The sequence below is a fragment of the Gossypium hirsutum genome, chromosome D10, assembly GCF_007990345.1.
Source record: "Gossypium hirsutum isolate 1008001.06 chromosome D10, Gossypium_hirsutum_v2.1, whole genome shotgun sequence".
Lineage (NCBI taxonomy): Eukaryota > Viridiplantae > Streptophyta > Magnoliopsida > Malvales > Malvaceae > Gossypium > Gossypium hirsutum.
The window spans coordinates 15,731,128-15,755,900 of NC_053446.1; the positions used below are offsets into that span (position 1 = coordinate 15,731,128).

The 24,773-nt window shown below is 34.1% G+C and overlaps 3 protein-coding genes across 3 annotated transcripts; 2 read left to right on the forward strand and 1 right to left on the reverse strand.

The window, feature by feature from the left end:
• Nucleotides 1-3,356: 3,356 nt before the first annotated feature.
• LOC107914405 (protein LIKE COV 2) lies at nt 3,357-9,080 on the forward strand. Its single transcript, XM_016843315.2, has 7 exons — nt 3,357-3,689; nt 4,434-4,486; nt 4,579-4,688; nt 5,211-5,378; nt 7,094-7,191; nt 8,306-8,432; nt 8,805-9,080. The coding sequence occupies exons 1-7, from the start codon at nt 3,567-3,569 to the stop codon at nt 8,903-8,905; spliced, it is 780 nt and encodes a 259-aa protein (XP_016698804.1). The 5' UTR covers nt 3,357-3,566; the 3' UTR covers nt 8,906-9,080.
• Nucleotides 9,081-18,378: 9,298 nt separating this feature from the next.
• On the forward strand, nt 18,379-19,203 carry LOC121222150 (egg cell-secreted protein 1.4). The gene has a single exon (XM_041102108.1). It carries the CDS (start codon nt 18,612-18,614, stop codon nt 18,984-18,986), a length of 375 nt encoding a protein of 124 aa, XP_040958042.1. The 5' UTR covers nt 18,379-18,611; the 3' UTR covers nt 18,987-19,203.
• Nucleotides 19,204-20,387: 1,184 nt separating this feature from the next.
• LOC107914701 (uncharacterized) lies at nt 20,388-21,313 on the reverse strand. Its single transcript, XM_016843708.2, has one exon. The coding sequence runs from the start codon at nt 21,008-21,010 to the stop codon at nt 20,450-20,452; it is 561 nt and encodes a 186-aa protein (XP_016699197.1). The 5' UTR covers nt 21,011-21,313; the 3' UTR covers nt 20,388-20,449.
• Nucleotides 21,314-24,773: the final 3,460 nt, after the last annotated feature.

Genomic DNA, 24,773 nt, shown 5'->3' on the forward strand with positions numbered 1-24,773 from the left:
CATTACAATATAATTAATAAATACTATTTTATAAACCTTTATTGGATCAATACTAGAATAAAAAAATAAAGTACTTCACAAAGAAATCTACACTATATCAACGGAAAAAATTTAACTACAATTAATATTTTAATTTAACTAAAATAATTTTTTTTTTACTATTATTATACTTCATCCACCTCAAGACATGTGACAAGCCAGAAAGACACTCAAATAGTAGGCCTATCACCAACGAACCGGGAGGTCCCTGACGAGTATTCCCTTCTAGGATGACCATTCGAGCAAATGAAAGTCATTCGTTGTCCAAGTTTCAAAGTCTTCATCAGGAACGTAAAATTGTTGGTCACCAAATACCACATGAGTTCAACTAGTCCATCTTATCAAGTCAGAATAAATGACAAGATCTATCCCATCATAGACATCCTCGTCCCATCAAAGACATCTACCCCACACGTTCTATAATAATGGTTTAATGATAAGTTCAACACGTTAACATCACCTTACATGAAACTCTCGCTTATAAATACCTTCAGAAACAAGGAAGAGGGGATCAACTCTCCAAGATACCAAGACTATACTCTCCTAACTCACCTTTAGCCATCAGCCTTCATACTCTCTTTATCTTCATTCTTTACAACTTGAGGCTCTCTGCCTCGACTGGGTGAACCGACCTCTATAGCAACCACCACTCTCTTCTTTATATTCCCTTCTTATTGTATCATTATATCAACAATTAGTGTGGTGAGCATGGACCACATGTCTTCACAATCTCAAACTGGCACCCCCATCGACCAAGCCAACCAAACCAATGACCCTGCCAACCAGATCAACTCGTCTGCTCAACTCATCACCCCTATTTCACATGCCTCAGGAACTCCTATTGGTTTAAACTCTACCCAGACTCTTTTTCCTTGCACCCTTATAGGAGCCCCTCTACAATATGCAAGTATTCTTCTCCCCGCCCTTTGGTTTCCAACCTTGTCAATCTCGTTGCACCAACATGAACCATTTCTTTAGCTGCTTTGTCTCCACCAGTTACAACAATGCCTTAACCACAACCTCGTGTGTCCTTTCTTGGACCCTTGGAACATATAACCAGTTGTTTGCAAGAGGCTATAACTTGTCTCACAACCACGTCTGCTCCACCAACTATGACCCCCACTCCTTTGGACCAAGGTTCTCACCAATATGTGTCAGGTCTTCAGCCTCATGTCTCAAAAACTCCAAAAAAGTTCCAACGCTTGAAATAATAATTTTCCCAACAGGACTGCTACTTTTTAAAGAACAAGCATGTTAGAATTGAGTGATCCAAATCCTTATTTAAATAAAATAAAGTGGTAAAATAAAATAAAAGTAAAATCCATATAAAATTACACTTCTTTTATTTTATTTTAGAATAAGGTTTTTTAAACCTTATTAAACTTCATATATTTGATATTGATTAGAATAAGGTGCTTCAATCTTACTACACTCCTTCTATTAAAATATAATTTTACAAGCCTATAGATAGACATAGTCTACTCCTATTGTAATCATTCGAATTCAACATAGTGAATTATCTTCTCTTCTGGCCGTGGTTTTTTTCCCGAAAGGGTTTCCACGTAAAAATTTGTGTTTTTACTTTTCTTTCTCTTTTTTCTTTGCTATACATTATCATTACCGATGTTCTATTTTTTCACAAAGAAGAAGAACAACACCTCCTTGATCAAAGGAACACCTAGAATGAGCAGCTTACTACTGAGCTGAGAGTTGCACAAGAGGCTCCTAGGCGAGAAAACTCGTGTCATTAAGAAGATAAAGCTTAGTCTACACTCATTGGAGAACGCGGACATAATAATTTGAATGACCTTTATAGGAACAATGCTAACCTCCCAATACTATCTTAACATTTCTAGGGCAACAACAACATTTTTGTAGAAGAACAACTCAAAGCCTTCAAGGTGGAGCTGATGTAGGAAGTAAATGGAGGAAAACAAATGAATCAGTCTGGAATTACTCCAACAAATTGTTGGCTCTAGAAGTCCTCGACAATCATATCTTGGCATCCTTCAAGTTCCCAAAGTTTTTGTACAATGGATCAGGGGATTCAAAGGACCATTTAGCCTGATACAATAATCATATGAACATGTTAGGAGCACCAGATGGAGTTAAATGTAAAGCCTTCTTTATGACCCTCTCACAAACAGCTCGATACGAGTACATGTTGCTTCTTGGAGGTTTCGTCCACTCTTTCAAGCAACTAGTTGGACAATTCTTTAACTGTTCTGGCCAAAATGAAATTCCAACAATCCCCAAATTATTTGATGACCATCCGTCAAGAGGCAAATGAGTCCCTCCGTGATTATGTAAAAAAGATTTAGTGTCGCCACTATGATAACAAAGGAAGACACCAACGAATGGGCAATTCAAGCTTTCATTGCCAGAACAACCCATCAACATCTCAAATACATCATCATCATCATCAAGAATCCCCTGAGCAAACTCTCCGACCGTTATGAAATAAATAAAAGTTCAAAATTCATCCTTAATATTTTTACATAATTTCATAAAAGCTTTTTACTTTTAGTTTATTAATATAAGTTACTTTTTCATAAGTTTATTAAACAGATTTTATTTCCCCACAATTAAACATATTGTCTTCATTCTTTCAACAATAATTTTGTATATTTACCTATATTAGATCTATAGATCAATATTCCCACACAATAGTTATATCACTACAGATTTTAAGGGTTTAATTTTAATAATTTAATGCCTCAACATTAAAGTGTATAATATATTCTAAATAATACAAGTATTCTATATTCCAAAAAAACAAGTATACACCTTCAAAAAAAAAATATTTACACTCAACCCATACATTGTATACTATTTATATTTATACTGAGCTATAAGTTGAAAAAGGAATGTTAAACACAATCTAAGATTATATTTGTTATTATAAAAAAATATATTTATTTTTAAAATTTAAGAAAAAAAAACTTATAACTCTAGTTTTAGATTTAATAAGACATGATTTATGTTTTTTTGAAATCTGGTATATAACTGGATATTTTTTAATAAATTTATTATAAAATATAATTAAACTATTCAAAATTAGTAAATACTTCTTTAAAAACATTTTAGGTTTAAATTATTGGTAATAAATTATATTTTATAAAAATAAATAAATAATTTTAAGATTATTTTTCATCTTTGATCTGCATCTCAGTCGTTCCTCAATGCGAAATCCCGAGTGAGCGGGAGCGAAGGCTGTTATCTGGGACCATGACGCCAGCAAGAAATTGAAGATAACATTTCATTAAAGGTTGTTTTTGTATTTATAATTTGTTTTCTCTATGCTCTATTAATGAAGAAGAGAAATGGAAGCCGCCACGTGCAATTGCTTTAGATACAAATCTTGGCTTTAAAAATTTATAATATAATGAAGTGTACTTTAAGTGTTAACTACTAAAAAGGAAAAATCAAAATCCTTTATTTTCTCTCAGATCCTAACTTCCAACTTCTCTCCCGTCCCAAGGGTCAAGATTTTTTCTCACTCACAACAATAAGAAAGAAAATAGGAAATGGCAATGGCGGAAGAGAAAGAATCAACGTCGATTCCACTGAGTCAAGCCGAAAATGGTAGTACCGATCCCGAAGATCCGGCTAAGTCTCCACCTAGCTCCCCCAATTCCTCCACTCGCAAGGTTTTTTTTCGCTTTTAAATTTAGGATCAATCACTGAGTTTTCAGATCTTCGGCTTCCTCTTGAGATTATTACTCCGAATGCAATTGTAACTGAATCGTCTCAAATAATGTACTTTGTGACTAACTACAAATAACATGGGAAGTGAAAATTGTTAATACAACTCAAGTTTTTTCATTCTCTCTTATCCAGTGTGTTTAATTGCTATGAATTGGTTGAGTTCAAAGCAGAAATTTTGTTGTTTTTTTAATATCTCCGCCGATAGGCTTCTGTTTAAACAAAGGAAAATCTTGATATTCTGATTATGTTTTTAGCTATTTGAGTGTCAGAAACTAATTGACAGCAGTGTATTAGGAGGATGGGAATGCTAAGGAGTTGGGATGCATGTTTGCGGTTTAGAAAATACTGTGAATTTGAATGACCTGTATGATGGAGTGCTTTCAAGTTCAAATTTGTTCATTTTCCTATGTTGAAATCATTTATGGAAATTCAAGTGCTCTAATTTTCGAGGAATTTAAATATTTTTCAAGTCATTGTAATGAAAGATTCAGAGTTTGACTACTTTAGTGGTTCTAAAATCATGTTTGAAGTGAACCAAATAATAAATATGTGCTAGTTTCAATGAATTCTTAGAAAGAATGGCAGCGATGAAAGAACTTTTAGAATCTTACTTCTGTGCTGATAATGAATGAAAGGGATTCAAATCTATTTTTAAGTCTGAAATTAATGTTTCAATGATTCTTCAGGCATGTTGTTTTGTTCTCCAGAGTTGGTTCTCGAAGAAGTTCATGACTGGATGGTATTAAGCTTTGGTATCTTCCGAAAGTTTTCATTTCTCTTTGTTCCTTGTGATATTTCAAGACTGACCATGTTTAACATGAAAAATTGCAGCGTGGTCCTTTTTCCTGTTGCAGTTACATTTTTCATTACTTGGTGGTTTATTCAGTTTGTTGATGGTTTCTTCAGTCCATTATACGAGCGACTTGGCGTTGACATATTTGGTAATTCCATCTGTATCACTCATGGCTTTGATGTTTGTTGAGTCTTCAAGTGTTAGTAAGTTTATGAGTACTTTCCTCCTATTATCAATAAATAACTATGCTTCACTCTTATCAAATCCCAAAATTCTTCATAATTTCAAATATTTCATTTAAAAAAAACCCAGCTTATAATCGTATTAAGTTTTATAAAGAAATTTAAAAAAAGATAGAACTCAAGATAATCATTATTAAGGTTGTTCACTCCATAGTGATTAAGACTGCTGCTAGAAGTTGTGGCCTGAGGTTTTAGGGGTATCGTTGTTTCCCTTTTCCTAAATATCATCAAAACATTTATGATTTGTCTTAACATTTTACTTAGTAAATTTTATGATCTATTTGACATGATTATTTATTGTTCATTCAAAACATACTGCTTCATCAAAGAAAAACTTCTTTCTCTTCATTCTTGCATTGTATGCAGATTTCTTTAGTGATTTTTGTGCTCTGAGCAATCATTGTCTTAGCCACAGTTTATATTTGCAGGACTGGGATTTATCACATCCCTGCTCTTTGTCTTCTTTGTTGGTGTTTTTGTTTCATCATGGATGGGAGCTGCTGTTTTCTCAGTGGGAGAATGGGTCATAAAGCAAATGCCCTTTGTTAGGCATATATACTCAGCCTCGAAACAAATAAGTGCTGCAATATCTCCAGGTTACACCTAATTAACTTGTATATTAATATGATTTTTACTCTAAATTTAGTTAAACAATGATTTGCATTCGCTTAAGTATAAACTGCTTTATCGACTTGGAATTAGTCTAGTGTGTTACCGTTTATAATTTTTTTGACGATTCAGAATTCAGAGAATTCTTCCCAATGTTTTTAGAATCGGACCGGTGGTTGAACTGGACCAATTCAATTAAAAAATCCTTAAAAATTCAAAATATTAAAAAATACTTTTAAAAAAGCTTAATTCTTGATTTAGCGTCTAAAGTATACTCATTTTCCCACTTTGGTACCTAAACCTTTTTTTTGTCCAAATTGGTACTTAAAAGTACACTCACTTCCCAATTTGGTACATAAAGTATGTCTCGGTTATATTTTTTAATCCATTTTTTGACAGCGTTAAAATTTTTTTTATAATCAATCACAAAATACCAAGCGGTGTCTTTATGTAAAAAAACAAATATTTTCTTTTATTAAATGTATATACATATTAAAAAATATAAAAATGTAAATAAATATATAAAAAATTCAGAAAAATTTATATAAAATCTAGAAAAATAAAATATAAATTTTGAAAAGTTTATAAAAATAAAATTTACAAAAGAAAAACGATAATTGAAAAGAAATTAGTTGAAATTAATAATATTATTACAAAAAATGTAAAAAAATTGTAAAAAATATAAAAAAATTGTAAAAAAAATATTTTTAAAAAATATTTTTAAAAAATTTTAAAAATAAAATATTTTTATAAAATTCTAAAACATACAATTATAAAATTCTAAAAAGGTTTTTGAATTTCAAGTTTTTAAATTTAAATACCTACTTTAATTTTTATAACAATTTTCAATTTTCATATATTATTTTTAATTTTTAAAATTTATAATTATATATGATTTTTTTATTTTTAATCAATATAATATATATAATATTAAAAATAAAAAAGACCACATGGCGTGTTCTAATAGCGCCATGTGCCTGGTCAACGGTTAGTCAAAGTAAAAAATGTTTTTTAATATTTAAATATTTAAAATTATAATTTTTTAGTTTTTAATTTAAATGTAATTTTTTTGTTTTAAGTAAACTTAATTTGCATGTGGCATTTTTTCATTGGCCAAAACATGCCACATGGCTCTTTTTCATTGGCCAAAGTTGCCTAACAAAATTTTCTAATGTTCGTTACAAAATGGACCAAAAAGAGAGGAAATTGATACTTTAGGTACCTAATTGGGACAAAATAAAGTTTAGGTACCAAAGTGGGAAAATAGGTATCCTTCAGGGGCTAAATTGTGAATTAAGCCTTTTAAAAAAGTCCCGGTTCAACTGGTTTTTTTAGCCAGTTCAACCGCTCCATTCTGGCTCTTGGTCCAACCTGTTGAATGCCATTCTCTAGACTGGTACCCCGGCTGGTTCCCATTCCGACCAAACATCATTGCTTCCTCCTGTTGGTAAATGTCGAATTAATTATCCAAGGGATTTTAAAGAAATTTTGCTATATTTGCACAAGTAAGTGACTCAATTTGGTTTATGTGTTTTGCGAATATATACATTCTGCTTCTAAGTTTGGTAGTTCAAGGGTCAGTACTCCACTCGTATCCTTTAAAGAAATATTTACAATATGGTCATATCATTTCACAGCTTGGCAACTAAGGAATTTTCAATTTTGCTTGAAACACACAATGACTTTATCCTGGTTCTTTTAGATCAAAATACTACAGCATTTAAGGAGGTGGCTATCATTCGTCATCCACGTGTGGGTGAATATGCGTTTGGCTTCATTACATCTACTGTCATCCTTCAGGTACTATTTTTAATTTCATCTCTTCTTTTCAAAACATGCATTGTTTTTCCATGTATACCATTTCAGCTTGACATGTAATCATGGATTATTCAAGGGGAGTTTAAAAATGTAATTTACCTCTTCTATGCCTGCGAAATTGTTTTAACATGAAAAGAATATTATCAAGGGTTTTATTAGGGTAAATAACACTTCATAAAACAACTTGGCATGAAAAGGTCTCTTGGGTGCCTATCAAGTTGGGTGTTTATTACGTTCTCTTAGCGTATTACTGCTCTAGAGGAATGGGATTTGATGATATAATCTGCATTTGTTCACATTAGTTGAAGATATCATTTTCTCTAGCTGGTAATCAAAATTTTCAAACAAATGCATTCTGTGTGATGGCTTGCTTATTTTTCAAATGATCCTTTTTGAAGGAAGTTTGTATTGTATGTCCAAGGATTCTGAAAGAGACTTATTTCCCTGAAGACCTTAAACCTTTATTGTCAATCCAAAATCTTTACTGTTGCATGTATAAAATGAACTGCATTTGACAGCCAACACATATGTGGATAGACTCATGGACATCCTCGTATCTTTGAAAGGCCACCTTTGTCTATGGGAGAAGAGCAGGGCATAACCACCACTACTGGGAGAGAGAACACTAACCTTAATTTCTCATTGGTAGAATTTATGCTTTCTGTGTGTGGGGTGGAATGTCTTTGGATGGATGGATGGGTGGGTAGGATGGGTTGTGTGTTCGATTAATTAAAAATATAAGAATGTGCCTTATGCATTAATTCCAGCACAATCTTCAGTTTAGTAAATTTCTAGTCTTAGGGAAGATGGTTCATCTCTTTCTAGTTTGATACTTGATAATCTAGTTTGCTCTGTAACAGACTTGGTCACAGTCATGGAAGACACAAAATGCCCATTAATGAATGGTTTTCCTAACTTTACTTGGCTATATGGTTTGCAAAACTTGTTCTTGTGACTCCATTTGAATGAACATTGCTTATCTTGGTTAAAATTTTTGAGTCATGTAATAGCCAAATTCTCCTTTAAGGAATTTTTGCTTTTTCCCCTACAAGGTCTTTTAGTGGTTCTGCTTGTTGATTGTGTATTTGTATTGTAGAGAGAAAACGAAGATGAAGAGCTATGCAGTGTTTTTGTCCCAACAAACCATCTATATATTGGTGATATCTTCCTAGTGAACTCCAAAGAGATCATAAGGCCAAATCTCTCAATCCGAGAAGGCATAGGTATGTTTGTATTTTACTTGGCGGTTTTGTTGTTTGTATATGCCATAAAGAGCTTAACTATAGAAAACGATTTGTATATGGTTGAGATTAAGGCTGAATTGAACTTACATGACATCTTAGTGGACCTTTCATTTACTCTTGACATAATCTAGTATTTTTCATTCAGTCATTCGTGTATGTTAGGGTGTATATAGAGAGAGGGGGGTGGATGGAAAATATAATATTCTTTATGGATATATAAATAGATTATTTAAAATGACTTTGTTTCTTAGTTCCATACTCTTATGGACAACCTGTGATTGTCAGTTTTACTCCTTGGACGCTTCAATCATTAACCATGTATCTTCATTGTTATTCTTCATTTATGTGCAGAGATCATTGTTTCCGGAGGAATGACAATGCCACAAGTAATATCTCCCCAAGAAAGGGTTGCTCGGCCAAATGAAAGAATCCCAATGAACAGAATGGTGTAATACAATACAGAAGAGGAACAATGTAAGGTAGCTCAATATGATTTACTTTGATTCACTGTTAAGGTTGGTGGACAGCATGCTATGCTGGTATTAGGTTGTTAACTTTGTTGATTGTTTATACCTATCATTTTCTGCTATTTTGTAATTACCAAAGCATTAGCTTTGACTTTGCGTCTCTCGCCTTTTCTTGTTAGTGTGTTTCTTTGTTGCATCAAGCTCTGCATAAATATAATTCCAAAAAATTAATTTTATTGATTAAGTAACAATTAACCAAAAAATGTGACAAACTTTTGTGTTGAAATGTGTTTCTCATCATTTTGTAGTAATGATATTTTGAAAGCTGTAGTGTTTGTTAAATCAAATATATTAGCAAAGTTTCTTTAAACTAGGCTTAACTTATAAAATAATTAGTGTATAACTAATAAACAAATGATTTCGGATGAGTTTATGTTTGTTTCTTCCCCGTTTTAAATCTAATATGAAGTTGTTAGAGAGAAAGTTTCTCTCTTGTTTTCGAGGGGAGCCTATTCATTGAAACCCTATTAGGGCCACAATAGCAATTTGAAGTTGTTTGAGAGAAAGTTTCTCTCTTGTTTTCAAGGGGAGCCTATTCACTGAAACCCTATTAGGGAGCCTATTCACTGAAACCCTATTAGGGCCACAATAGCAATTTGAAGTTGTTTGAGAGAGAGTTTCTCTCTTGTTTTCGAGGGGAGCCTATTCATTGAAACCCTATTAGGGTCACAATAGCATTTTTTGCATGATCACTTTACCAAACAAGAGGATTATTGTAGTATGATGAAATAGAATAGTTATTCCATTTAGAGGTGATCATGGCGGTCCGCCCAAAAAATGGGAGGGTTTGGGTAAAAATATAGGCCCGGAATATGGGTTTGGGCAAAAAAATGAGGCCTGTTTCGCGCCTCGGGTAAAACTTTTTTGGCCCGGGCCTGTCGAATTATATATTAAATATATATTTTTTATTTTTAATCAAATATATATATTATTTTTAATCAAATATATATTATATATATTTAATATGGGCCGGGCCGGGCTCGGGCTTAATAATTTTCTCTAGGGTCGGGCTTGGACAAATTTTTAGACCCATATTTCGGGCCGAATCGGGCCCGAGGCCTAGAAAATGGGCCTAAAATTTTAGTTGGGCTCGGCCCGAACTCGACCCGGCTCATGATCACCTCTAATTCCATCCAACCAAATATGTTCTAGTGATTTTAATTATTCTTTTTATTTATTTTTTGCTATAGGGTGAATTCTTTGACAAATGAATATATAGTCATGACACATGTACATGTTGCATGCAATACATAAACTAACTATAACCACATCACTGAAAAGATTAAGAAGCAATCTAGAGATGTCTCACTTTGATTAAGCTATTGATATTTGCATCCCAACCTAGTCATCATTAGATCAACCTGATGACGAATACCGTCAATTAAGAACTCACTGTAAAAAGTCCTAAAAGACTCACTATATCGATGTTGCATAAAAGTCAAGTCTCAAATGGCCTTTCCTCCTCAGGATCTCTAAGTCTAATTTTGTGAACACTCTCTTGATGAGATTCTTCAAGAATGATTTTGAATAAATTTGAGGGTGCCCTTGTCTTGATAAATCTCATCTTGATAAATCTCATATATATATACGTCAAAACACAACTAGAGACAAAATTAAAAATCGAAAACTAACTAAAAATAAAAGACATAATTGCAAAAAAAAAAAAAAACCCTCAACCTTTGGGGGCTTTTGGATATATGCCCTTAAACTTTTTTTCTTCTAATTTCAGCCCTCAACGTAACGGATTTTTCAGATATCAACCCAGTTAAAACGGTAACCGTTAGCTGACTGTTAGTCAACAGTCAGTCAAAAAAATTTGGTCAATATGGCGTTTCAGTTAACTGATGACGTGGTATATATCTAAATAATAACACTGATGTGGAAAAAAATTAAACAAATTTAATAAACATAAAACAGAAAAAAACCCTAAATCTCCCAAATCATCTCAAACCCTCAAATTTGAAACTTTTTTCCCAAATTTTAAAATCCCCAACTTGTTAAATTCCCCAAATTATGAAATCCCCAAATCTATAACATCCGAAATTTTTGTTGAATCCTTAAAATCTTGAAATCCCCAAATCTTGAAATCCTTAAATCGTTAGCATTCCAAAATATTCTTGAAATCCTTAAAACTCTTATGTACCAAATCATTGAATCCCTAAAACTTTTAGGAACGAAAAAGCTTCAACAGTCGTGAGCAGTTTTCGTAACCCAAAATCGAAAGGTAGGTGCTTTCTTATTTGGTTTGTTGGGAAAATAAGTTCCATTTTCGGCTTGGTTTATTGGTTATTTGTTATTTGTTATTTGTTATTGCAATTTCAGTACCACAATGTAGGGTTTATTTTGTTGATTTGTGATGCAACAGTGGTCCCGATGTTGTTGATTTCTATTACCCAAGCAAAAAGATGTTAAAATTGTAAACATGTGTTATTGTTTTGTATTATATTCAAAGAAGGGGTCTCGATGTAGGTAGTGAGTTTTATTTTTATTTTTTGAATGTTTTTTACTTAGAAAATTGTTTGTTTATGCTTTGTAGATGTCATCAGATGAGGAATATTATATTATTTTGCACGTGGGTAGGCACTTTGTAAAGGACCCATATGTTAGATATGTAGATGGGGAAGTGATTAGGCTTAAAGATGACCCAGACACTATCTTATTTTGAATTATGTAAAATAATGGAAATTGGGTTAGGTTTTAACACTGTCATGTTAACATATTTTCATGAGCCTGGTACAGTAGGGTACAAAATAATCTAAGGGTGATTTATGATGACACTTCCACTATAGTTATGTCAGACTTTTGGGTCAAGTTTAAGGAGATTGACCTATATGTTGCACATGAGGTTGATAACCCACCTTATAAGTGTAGAAGAAATGTTTTTGTAGACTGGTGGGGAGGGTGATGTTGAAGGGGTAGAAGTTGATGGGGAGGGTGATGATGGAGGGGTAGAATGTGATGGTGAAGGTAATTTGGAAATGGTAGAATTTGTTGGGGAAGGTGCTGTAGGAGGTGTACAAGCTGATAGGGAGGGTGTGTCTGCTACTGGTATTAAGGTAGATGAGTATGGTGGTGTGAAAAGTGGTGGACATATTAGTTTAGGGTTTACTGTTGGAGAGGATAATGATAGTGAAGTTGTTGTTGATGAATATGGAAGAACATGAGGATGGTGAGAGAATGAGGAGCAAGTTTCCCTTATACAATGATAAGTTAAAATTTAGTTTGGAAATGTTGTTTAAGGATGGCAAACAATTTAAGAGTGTAAATCGAAAGTACTCCAAAGAATGTAGAAAACAACTGAAGTTTATTAAGAATAAACTGAAAAAGGTGGTTGTGAGGTTTATTGCTTCCCTTAACTGTCCATGGGGAATTAGGGCTAGCTACAGTTCTATTGTGAAATGCTTGCAAATAAAGGCATTTCAAGATGAGCACCATTGTTCGGTTAGTTTTAAGAATAAAATGGCGATTGTTGCTATGATTGCCCAACATTTTGAAGCAACTATCAAGAATCACCCTAAGACGAAGCTGAGGAAAATTCAAAAAAGATGTGCTTCTGAGATGCATGTAAATGTGACCATTGACTGTTGTTATAGAGTGAAGAAAATAGTGAAGGAGAAAATGGCTGGGAATCATAAGGAGGAATTTGGCCAGTTATAGGACTATACTCATGAGTTAAGGTTAAAGATGCCAGGAAGCACAATAAGAATGACTTTTCAAAGGGTGACAGTAGACTTCCTTCCTCATTTTAAGAGGTATTATGTGTGCTTTGATGCATTAAAGAGAGGCTGGAAAGCTGGGTGTAGGCAACTCATTGGGCTAGATAGTTGCTTCTTAAAATGCCCATTTAAGAGTGAATTTCTCACAGCTGTTAGAAGGGACACAAACAACCAAATGTTCCCTATTGCATGGGCTGTGGTTGAAATGGAGTGCACTGATTCATGGGTCTGGTTTCTCAGTCTCCTATCAAATGATTTGGGCTTGGAAGATGAGTATGGGTACACAATTATCAGTGACCAACAAAAGGTTAGTAAATATGGTTCATTATTTTTTATTCAATTATTTGTATTTAACTAAATTTTTCTAACAATCTATCTGGTTTATTATTTTGAATTAGGGCATTGAGATTGTAATTTCTGACATATTGCCAAGGGTGGAGCATAGGAATTGTGCGAGGCACGTGTTTGCAAATTGGTCAATGAGAAAGTTAAGGAAATCTTATGAGTGTGATTTCTGGCAGATTGTGAAGTGCACGACTGAGAGAGAGTGAGATGATCTATATTCAACACTGGAGAAGAAATATACGGATGTTTACGATAATTTGATGAAAAAGTCTCCAAAGATATGGACTAGGGCATTTTGGGGGACTACTTGTACATTAGATATAGTTGACAACAATTTGTGTGAAGCATTCAATTCAAGAATTGTTGAAGCTAGGTTCAAAAGCATTATCAAAATGCTTGAGGATATTAGGACCAAGATGATGAATAGGATAGTACAAAAAAAGGAAGTTATGTAATTGATAGAAGAAAAATTATGGTCCATTGGTGAAAGCTAAGTTTGATGCCAACAGGAAAGACTGTGTAGAGTGGCAACTGATATGGAATAGTAAAAATGGATGTAAGTTGAGGAAAAGAAGTTATCAATATATAGTGGACCTAAGTAAAAAAATATGTAGTTGTAGAAGTTGACAGATTAGTGGGATTTCATGTTCCCATGTATGTGCTACCATGTATCATTTAGGGCTTCAACTAGATAAATATTTGTATGAATGTTATCACATCGATACCTACAAAAAAAAGTTTACTATTTTCCAATGCATTGGGAAAAAACTGGTATTAAGCCAGTGCCACCTCCTATTGAAATAAAGATGCCTAGGAGGCTCAAAAAGAATAGGAAGATGGCCAAAGATGAACTAAAAAAATTGAAGCTTGGCCACTTGAGTAAGAAAGGTTTACTCATGACATGTACTCAATGTGGCCAACATAGCCATAACAAGCGATCTTGCACAAATTCGAAATAGGTACAGTGTTGTTCTTCAGTTATATATATTGAGTAATTTTTTTATTTTATTTTGTCTAACCAATAATTATGGTCCATTTTTTGCAGCAAGATGCACAACCACCTAAACAAATCTCCCATTGAAAGGTCAACTACCTCAGATAAATCTAAGGGAAAGCAAACATTTTATGAGAGTTTCTTCCTTTTACTATTGATCAAACATTGTATATTATTTTAATATTAATATAAAATACTCTTGTAGTCTGGTCGAATCACAAGGAGCATGACGATAGCTTCATGCCAAGATGGTAATGGATAAACTTCTTCAACACCCAAGTCGCGAAATAACAAGCGGAAGGCTCCTCTCGACCATCTAGGAACACAAGAATCAGTTGTAGGAAACATGAGTAAATCATTGTTATTTTGTTTTGAATGATTTCTGCTATTTGTCTTGTGATTCACAGTAATAACTTGCTATTGAACTTGTGCAATCTTACATGGAAAAAAATGTAGCTTATTATATATATATCTGTTGTGTTTTTTCTGGAACTGGGGATGCTATCCTTTTCTTTATGTTGTATGCCAAATCATGTCATAATCCACGTCATGACTGTGCATATAACCTTCTGCAAATAGGTCATACAACATAAATATCTTATTGCAACAGTTTTCTGTCTGCGAAGTTCCTTTGTCAAACAAATCATTTTATCTAGGGTGTCATAATTTCATTTATCTATTTGCATTTCATATGCTGGTTATACGTGCCAAAACTAGCTTGGCCTACAACATTTATCTTATATCTATTTTCTATTTTGCAGAACCATCTCGCAGCAGCTCGTGATCCAAAATAGACAATGTAAGGTATTCTGCCTACAACATTTTGAGCTTACAACATTCTGGTTTTGGAACACAAGATGGTAGTCACATTTTGAGCCTACAACATTCTAGTTTTGGAATACACCAACGTTGAATATTATTTTGTTGTATTGAAAACCAATATGTTGGTTTTTTTTTTTTACGGTTCATGTATAGCTCACACACATTCTGGTTTTTGGCTGATATAGCATGAATGATGTATAGGGTGAATGGTGTATAGGCTAATCATATGCTTTTGTAAAGTACATTTATTCAAATTGCAATGGGAAAATAATATGCTTAAATGATCAAATTTTTCCTTTCAGTCTTATGTTTATTGTCGCTACATTATTTACTAAGCTAAATTAAATTAGGCGTAAACAACCAATATTGGTCATTACTTCCAAGCATAATGTTAAATTACATAAAAAAAAACAACCAAAATTGGTTATTAGTTCCAAACATAAACAAACATATGTTGGATCATTTTACATTCAATCAACATTTGCAACTGATAGTTGTATACACTATTGTCAAAAAAGAAACCTATGGTGATGCATACAATACATAACATAAAGCAAAAAAATAATATCTTATGCATTGACTTCTCTTTCTTGATAACTTTAATTTTTTTGCTTCACCGTCAACATTTTCTTCCTTAATGCTACTTCTCCTTCAACACCACAAACTGATCTACCTCCTTCAACCTCAATGTCAACAGCACTACTGCCACCATTATGATTACCATCAATTGCAACCAAATCTATAACATTCTTTCTAAGTGCTAAATTATCCTTCAAAAGATTTCGTTCACTGTCACGCAATTGATGCAGTAACTCAGTCGCATAGTCACACATTTTCCCATTGTACCACTTGGAGAAATCACAACCACTGTCCCATAAACAAACCCCAATTCAACCAAATTGAAATAATCCAAATTGAAAACAAAACAAATTATGAGATTTATGGAATCATCAAAATTGAGCTCAAGCTCAATTTGTAAATAAAAATCTTCACTTACCCGAAAATCTGAACAACCATAAAACCTCCTCCTCGGATTTAAATCGCTCCATGAAGTGTCCATTGGAGCTAACTTATTGTAGTGACATTTTACTGCTAGTCCATTGTAGATATACTCCCTTCGCGATGAAGTAACAATATTTGCATATAATGATTTTTTCTTCGAACCATGCATTGCCCAACCTCTAGACTGACTATTCGAACTATATGAATCCATGATTTCAGATGACAAGGAAGAAAAATAAAAATTTTCGAAAAGATTAGGGATTTCACGATTTGGTTCTAAAGGATTAAGAATGTAGAAAAATCCCTCAATCAATGATTCAAAAAGGAGATTGTTGAAGATTTTAGGGATTCAACGAAGATTTCGGATGTTATAGATTTGGAGATTTCACGATTTGGAGAATTTGACGAGTTGGGAATTTTAAAATTTGGGGAAGTTTCGAATTTAAGGGTTTGAGATTATTTGGGGGATTTAGGGTTTTTTTGTTTTATGTTTATTAAATTTGTTTAATTTTTTTGCCATGCCAGCCTTATTATTTAAATGTCTGTCATGTCATCAGTCAACTGGGACACCACATAGACATAGACCAATATTTTTGACCGGCTGTTGACTAACTGTCAGCTAACGGGTATTGTTTCAACTGGGTTGATGTCTGAAAAATCCATTACGTTGAGACACGAAATCAAAAAAAAAAAAGATTAGAGGCATATATCTAAAAGCCCCCAAAGATTCAGAGCTTTTTCTACAATTATGCTAAACTAAAACCATCACTACTTTCAAAGAATACATGATGGACAAGAACCACCACAACTTTCAGAATATTAAAATTTTGTTTTATATGTTACATTAATATTAGAAATTACATATAAAACATTTACAATATAACTCCTAAAATAATATATCAAATACATATCTATATATTTGTGAAAAAAATACCTATATATATACGTCTAAACACACGTATATATACACATATTACTTATTAATAAATGTAACGCACTTCATGTTAAGAAATATGTTACGACAAAATACACATGAAATATATATTATCTCAACAATCATATTCAACTATATATACACACAAATATTTTTGTATGATAATAGAAGTACTTATAAATTCTGAATAATCAATTTCATATACCAAATATTCAAAATTTTGTGAAACTAAAGGCATAAAAATTTAATTTGATTAAAATTACGATTATTTAAATGAAAGAGAAATGAGTAAATATGATACTTACTCATAAGTCAAATAAAAATCAATTATTAAAAAAAAATTAAAATATCGATATAAGAATTTATACTATGCACAAGTTGTGGATTTAGACTCTGTATTTTTACTTTTATTTTGATTATTAGTACCTATACATTTCGAATTGGTCGATTTTAATCTTTTTACTTTTTAAAATTTCAATGTTTACTAACATTAAATTGATTTGATAAAATTTTACTATTAGTCCTATTCTATATCTAAAGTTATAGATTTAGTCTTGTATCCTCTCTGCCATACCACATGAAGACGATGATATACTGCCCAAATTTCAGCTTACGATACTGAGCAAATGCCCAACTTGCAGTAGAAACCAACTAGAAACTCACCACTTCCATCGCGCAATAACCCTCCAGCTGCAGCAGCTCTTGAGCTAACCATTACTGGTCCATCAACATTCAGCTGAGTCCAACCTGATGGTGGAGCCTTCCAACCAATCTCTCGTCTCCCCCTACACTGACTAAGTTCACTTGCCATAGCTAGTTGTACCCTCTTGCCCCAAGTGAAACATCTTCTAGCAATCTACAAACTAGACTGTTGGAAAACAAACATGTTCCCTTGCTGCCAAATGCATTCATAGGAATAACGCTGGTCCAACCTCGAGAAACTATAGGAGAATCCCGCGTTAAATGAATGCAAGACTCTCAACTCCAAACTGCACAAACTACAGAATCCTACAAAGATCTCCTGCATCTACTATAGTTCGTTAGAAGCTTCTCCTTTTTGCTAAAAGCCAGAGGAAGTGTCGAATTCTCTGGGGAACTTTCACTTTCCATATACTCTTTTAATTTGGTTCATGGGATCCCAATATCCTTGCAAAAGACATTTGTAAGCATTCGCAACAGTAGCTTTCCACGTTTTAGACTAGTGATAATCAATTCTATCAGGGAACCTTGGCCACCATTGAACCTAAAAGACTTTTAATTGCCTGAACTGACAAATTTTATTTTTAACTCCTATAGACAAAAAAATGCAAATGATGTAGCCCACTCTTATTGAAGTGGCGCGTCTCGTCATCAAAATTGGACTATATTGTCAAATAATATAAAATTACGCCATTTGGCTAAAAAAATTTATCAGTAAAAAAAAAACCCTTATATTGCTCGTTTAGAACTACTTTTTTTAAAATATTCTGTTATGTATGTCCAAGATTGCACCAGACAGCATAGGTGTTCCTACACTATATTCTACATTATTTGCTAGGCTCATTTGATCAACCTTGCATGCCATCACAGATTACAGCTTTTGGTATTCATGCAAGTTACTCACTTGTACAAACCCATCATCTTCCCCTAAAAGAATCCTATGATTAAGACAATTAGATCCTCTTATTAATAACTTTAAAGGCGTCTTCAGTTTTATTCCACTCCTCTCCCTCGATTTCTCCTATAAATAACCTCTTCATAGTCCGGGGCTCTTCATCCATTACTTTCAAAAGCAAAAAAAAAAAAAAAAAAAAAGAGAAAAAAAGAAGGAAGTTATTCATGGCTGTCAGATATTTGTTTCATGTTTTGGTCCTCGTCTATGTCTTGGCTACTGTAACTGCTGCACGCCAACTGCCCATCTCCAGCAAGCCAGGCCGCCTGGAGGAGAATGGAGGGCTTGCCGAGTGCTGGAATGCACTAAATGAGCTGAAATCATGCACAGATGAGATCATTCTGTTCTTTGTTAATGGCCAAACTGACATCGGCCCTGAATGTTGTGGTGGCATCGAGGTTATCACTCGTAAATGTTGGCCTACCATGCTCACTTCCCTTGGTTTCACATCTGAGGAAGGCAACATCCTTAGAGGCTACTGTGATGCATCTTCTACTCCAGCTGCTGCTGCTCCTCTAGGCGCTTCTTCGCCAGTTAGTTAAAGAAGGTGGCACTCTCAAAGTTCTGGTTTTTATTTGTATTTTGTTTGGTGTTCCGCTACTGTTTGATATGTAATAAAGTTTAAATGGAATTAAACACTTGTCAATCATGAAATCGTTTGGTCTTCCTTAAGCTAGCTAGAATGCTAGATTATCTAGTAAAAAGGAGAATGAGTAGGGAGTACCTAGGAAGACATTTATAAAATCTACCACTCCACCCTCCCTGACAATTATAATGATTTTAATTATCGCTTAATTTCTTTTCTCTTTTTTACTTAAATTGATCAATTTTAATCTCTTACTAAAAAAAGAAAAGAGATTATATTATTATTTTATTTTAATAAAATAAAATAAAATCATTTATTTTAATTTAATTTTCACATTCTAAAAGGAGGTAGATTGGAATGAAATTATAATCCTACTGCCCTAGTGAAAGGACAAGGTTGGGGCATAGGCCCTTCTTTTAAAATCTCAAAACAAAAATAGTAAAAATTTAACCCAACACTAATTAGTAGCCCCCATTTTTATCGCTTTGTCACCTTGCCAAAAAACCTAACCAAGTACATTTTCCTGGGGTATACCATTGGTCGGTTTAAACTGGCCGGTTCGATTTGGTCCATGTCGGTTCGTCGGTTTTGAAATTGACCGACAAAACGGGCTTATAAACACACCCAAAAAACTAACCGGCTAACCTAGTTTAAATTTAGCAACCCAATTGTTCTTACCCAAATACTTTAAAACCCAATTTTAAAACCAAAAAAAGAAAAAGAAAAAAAGAAGAGCCCTAGTTGTGTTTGTCTAAACTAAACAGAACAGAACCCCTGATTCCTAAATGTCTTCTTCTTCTTGAAATAGAAAGAAAAAAAAATAGCAAAGCTGCCCCCTTCGACCTTCGTTGCAATCCAGCGCCTGCGCCTGCCAGCCGGCATTCATCTTTGATCTTCCCCCTTTTAATTTGGCATGCAAACATGACCAGCAAGATAAAGTATAGCTGAGATGTTTGTATGCCGCTTAAAAATGGTTAATCGACCGAACCGACCTACTCGAAGTCGGTTCGATTAGATCGGTTTAGGAAACAAATTTCAAGATTTAATGGATGGTGTGCTCTAAATTCTAACGTTCAACACCCCAAAAGTAGTGGAGTCAAGCCAATTACGTTTAAAATCAATCTTCCTTTTTATACAATAACCACTATCTCTATCCTCACCAAGAAATGCTGCTAGCAAACATACAAATTCGCAATCTACATTCAACATAAAAAGCAGATACTACTGTCATCATTAACAATTAAGCCTTTTATCCAAAAGGCAAAAAAAAAAAAAAAAGAATCAAGAATAATAAACATCATTTTTCAAGTTTTTCTTCTTAATTTAATATTGAGCCTCAAGAATCTAACCCAAGATATACACATAAAGCAATCAATTCCTTTTCTTAAACAACACTGGGGAAAAAATGATCCAAATGAGTTAAAAACAAAGCAAGACAACTGTAGAAGAAACCATGAAAGCATAGATCAAGATAAGGAAACCAAAATGCAATGCCCAGTTTCTCTTGAACTTTGCAAAGTAAGTTTCAGGAGGTTCCTGGTAATGAATCTCGAACTCACCCTCTTCTCCAAACCCATCAACGAACTCGCCATTGTTAATCCTCATCTTCATTTCTCTAAGCTTATCAGTAGCCAGGCCAAGAGTCAGCTTGTGGCACCTTCTCTGGTACTTGAACCCATTGATGCACCTCAAGGTCTGGGCCACTGAAACGTAGAAGATAAGATGGGAAAGGGAAAGCAAAGTGATGGGTGCCCAACAATGGCGGCATTGGAGACGTGTGGACTGAGCTTGAGCCATGAAGACGAGGGCTAAGAAGATGAAGAAGAGCTGGAAAAGCTTGTGGAGCTCTTTCTTTTGGAGATCGATAGCTCTTTTCTTTTCCAGGGTTTTCTCAAAATGGAGCTGGATTATAGTGTTTAAGGCTTGAAGAGCCGTTTCCTTGGGGATGGTTTGATGATGTGTTGGCTCATAGTCCGCCATTGATGTCCAAAGGAGAGAGATGAGAGGTTTGTGGGGTTTGGAGAATGAAGGCTAAGGCACTGAGCCTCGGAAAATCTGAATGAACGGTGGGTGTGGTTGGGATCTCAAGAAATGTGGTGGTGGTGGAGAGAGGGTTATTTGATATTTTTGGTAAGAAATCTGAATGAACGGAATGCAGGGGGTTTCATTGCTGTAAATTGTAAAACTGTAAACTTAGGATTCTTAGTTTATTTACGTTGCTGTGATCTGACATGCGACTTCATCAATTCCTAAGTTTTTACAATTAAACCCAAATATTTTATTCATTCAATTCAAGCACTAGGTTTTTTTATTACATAAATAACAACTCAATCTTCCACCCTTGAAATCTCCCTTTCTTTATCGAAGTTTTAACTTTTCGGCCTCTACTAGGGAAGCTTGGTTTTGATGGGCTTTCCTTGTTGTATTTGTTTTTTTTTTCCCTCATTTGTTGTAATTACTTTTTCAAAAATAATTTTCTACTTATTGATCAAAGAATTTAAATTTTTTATAAAATCAATTATAAAAATGATAGTAATATTATTGAGGGAGAAAATTATTTAATCTGATGAAATATATGTTTTTTAATATAAAAAATTTTCTTTTGATGGATTAGTTCTATACAACTTTAAACCATTTTAAGAGGTCTATCTTAACATTAGATTTTTTTAAAATTTGATTAATTTGCACCAATATAAAAATATAAGATATCAATGGGCTAAATTAGTAGTATATGTCAATTTTTTAATTGACTTTTTAGGTCTATTTTTTTTAATTTAGGGAAATAGGTCTTTTTTAGAGTGAGTGTGTGAAAGCGCGCTCAGCTAGACGCGCTTTCACACTCTCTCCTCGACCTTTTTATTTTATTTTTTAAGGTTAGGGTTAGATTTTTAATTAAAAATTAGGGTTTTTGTTAAGAATTAGGGTTTAGGGTTTTAGGTGTAAAACCATGAAAGTTTATAAATAGATTTGAGGGGTTGGGGATGTATTAACGTGTCTCAGAACACATACATTTTATATGTCATGTTGGGATAGGACCATTACCTCATAAACCCATCTTATGAAAGTTAGGTTCCGGGGTGACAATGCTTGATACGGTCACGAGTCGAAGTCTAAGTGGAGGTCTCAGTCAATGAACGTGATGTGGTCACGAGTTTAAGTATAACCGAGGGCCATTTGACAACCATTATGCGGTCACGAGTTCAAGCTTTTTGGATACCCGCAAATGATGCCTTATATATACCATACATAAGATTGAGACCATAATCATAAGGAAAAACGAAGGGATTTTCGGTGTAATCAACATAATTTTTTCTCTATTTCCAGGTAGCTGGTATCTTTAACCTTTCATTCTTATCCAAAGGCTAACACCGAAGTAGACACAAGAGGGTTCTCAGGCGGAGAGCGAATGTTTCGACATAGTAGAGGTCAGACTTTAGTCGGTGTGACAGCAGTTGTAGTTATTAATGGGTTGTTTAATAACGACAACCATTGTCACCTCAAAAGGAGCATCACCTTTACTGCACCGCAACAACCGCTGTCTGCTCGAGAGTCCTCTTATGTCCACGGCAGTGTCGACTTTCGGATAAGAATGAAGGTTAAAGATACCGACTACGTGAAAATAGAGAAAAAATTACGCCAATTATAGCGAGAAGCCCTACAATTTTCCCTATGATTATGCCCTTAAACTTCTGTATGGTATTTATAAGGCAACATCTCCGGGTATCCGAAAATTTTGAGATTGTGCTCGTATAATGACCATCAACTGGCTCCCCCGTTATACTCTAATCCATGAACTCATCATGGTCGTCGACCGAGACCTCTACGTAGACTTCTATCCGTGACCATATAAAACAAAATCACCCCAAAACCCAACTTCCACAATATAGGTTTCCAAGATAATGGTCCCATCTTGAAAAAATATATTAAATGTGTACATCTCAGAGCGATATTGCATCATCGACGACTCAAGAATACCTCAAATCGAAAATTTTATTAGCGACAAAAATTTTAATACTGAAGTAGGGAAGAAACTGAGAGACAAAAATATTGTAAATTAGAGGGATGGAGGCCGAGAGAGATGATGGATTTAGGGATGCTAGAGCAAATAGGGGAAGTCTCACTTTTGTAGGTGCGGGAAAAGGGTGAGATTGCAAAGGAAAAAATCCTCGTCGCAGAAAACGTATCGCAACACCAACGTTTTCATTGAATATCTGAAAAATGTGTTTCAAATATTACTCGAGATTCCCAAAATTAGAGTAAGATTTGAAACACGTTTTAAAGCATTAAAGACCTTTTTGAAGTATGCATTTGATGAAATCATTTGATCTGTGAAACACGTTTTCAAGCACTGAAAAGTGTTTCATTATTATTATTCGATGAAAGCATGTATTCTGAAATGCATTTTGAAGCACGCATTCCCTCTCTCATCATTCTATTTTGCTATTAAAATATCAAAATATTCAGAACTTAAACACGCAATAAATTCATATAAAACATTGAAGAGTTGCATTACATGTGTCGTCTTCATTTCTTTGGGTATCCATTTGAAGATATTTTTGTTCTAAATATCTAATTTGTTTTAAATTAAAATGAGTTGACGAATGAAATTTGTCATTTACTACGACGGTCAAATATGCAATAAAAATATCGGGGTCGTATTTATAGGAGTTCAATTTATGGAATTTTCAATCGCATGAGCTATGAACTAGAATTAGAAAGAAAGTTGGGGGTTTGAGCCACGAAGAATTTCGAGCTTGCAATGTAGATACCCCTTTTAAGTATGAGATATTTGATGTGAAAGGAAAGCTTAAGTTGGAGCCAAAGCAGAAGTAGAAAGTAACCAAAGCAGAAGCAGAAAGTCTTACTACACGATTGTGCAGTGGGTTCACTGGTTTGTTACAAAGCTCTCATTATGATATCCCCGAAGCATTAATAGGTAAACATTCTTCGATTCAAGGCACCAATTTCAACTTTGACGGCCAATATCAGTCGAGGTATAAGCATAACCCAAACCTTGACACTTGAGAACTACATTGAGTCAGTGCGTTTGGTTTCAACTTCAGTGGTTCGATGTTTTGGGGGAGAAGCACTTACACTGAGGGGCCATTAACCTATACCGGTTGGCAATCTGGTGCAGCTTTTGTTGGGCACATGGGGTATATAAGAATTGATGACTTACTCCCAATGATCGAATCCAGTGAGGGTATATCGAACCCATTGGTTGAAGATGACAACGAAGACGCAGTTGAGAAAGAAGATGCAGTCGACGAAGAAAGGGTAGCGGATGTTGTTGACTGATCAGAGTTAGATCTTGATCCAATTTAACAATCTAGTCCGGATGATTTGGAAGTAGCACTTTTTTTGAACCAGAGTTGGTTCCAATTGAGCTAGAACGTTACGGTTTTGACGATGAGGATTTGGACAATGCTTTAGTTCCAAATCTATGATTCAAGGCATATGAACCTCTACCTTACATGACCAACATCAACCTCTCCACCGAAAGTGGTTTAGTGTTTCAACAGCTACTGTACAGAACACCTAGTCGTGCAAGCTCATTTTCAGATGTCCAAGTATTGAAAGTTAGCATGGAGTACCCCATCAAAGATGTTTTTCTTGCTGCACTAAAGCGGTATAGCTTCAAAATGATGTGAATTATCACATCACAAAATCTCATTTAGAGAAATTCGAGGAAAAGTATGCAATGCACGATAGGAGGTGCAAATGGAAAATCATGGCATCTTTT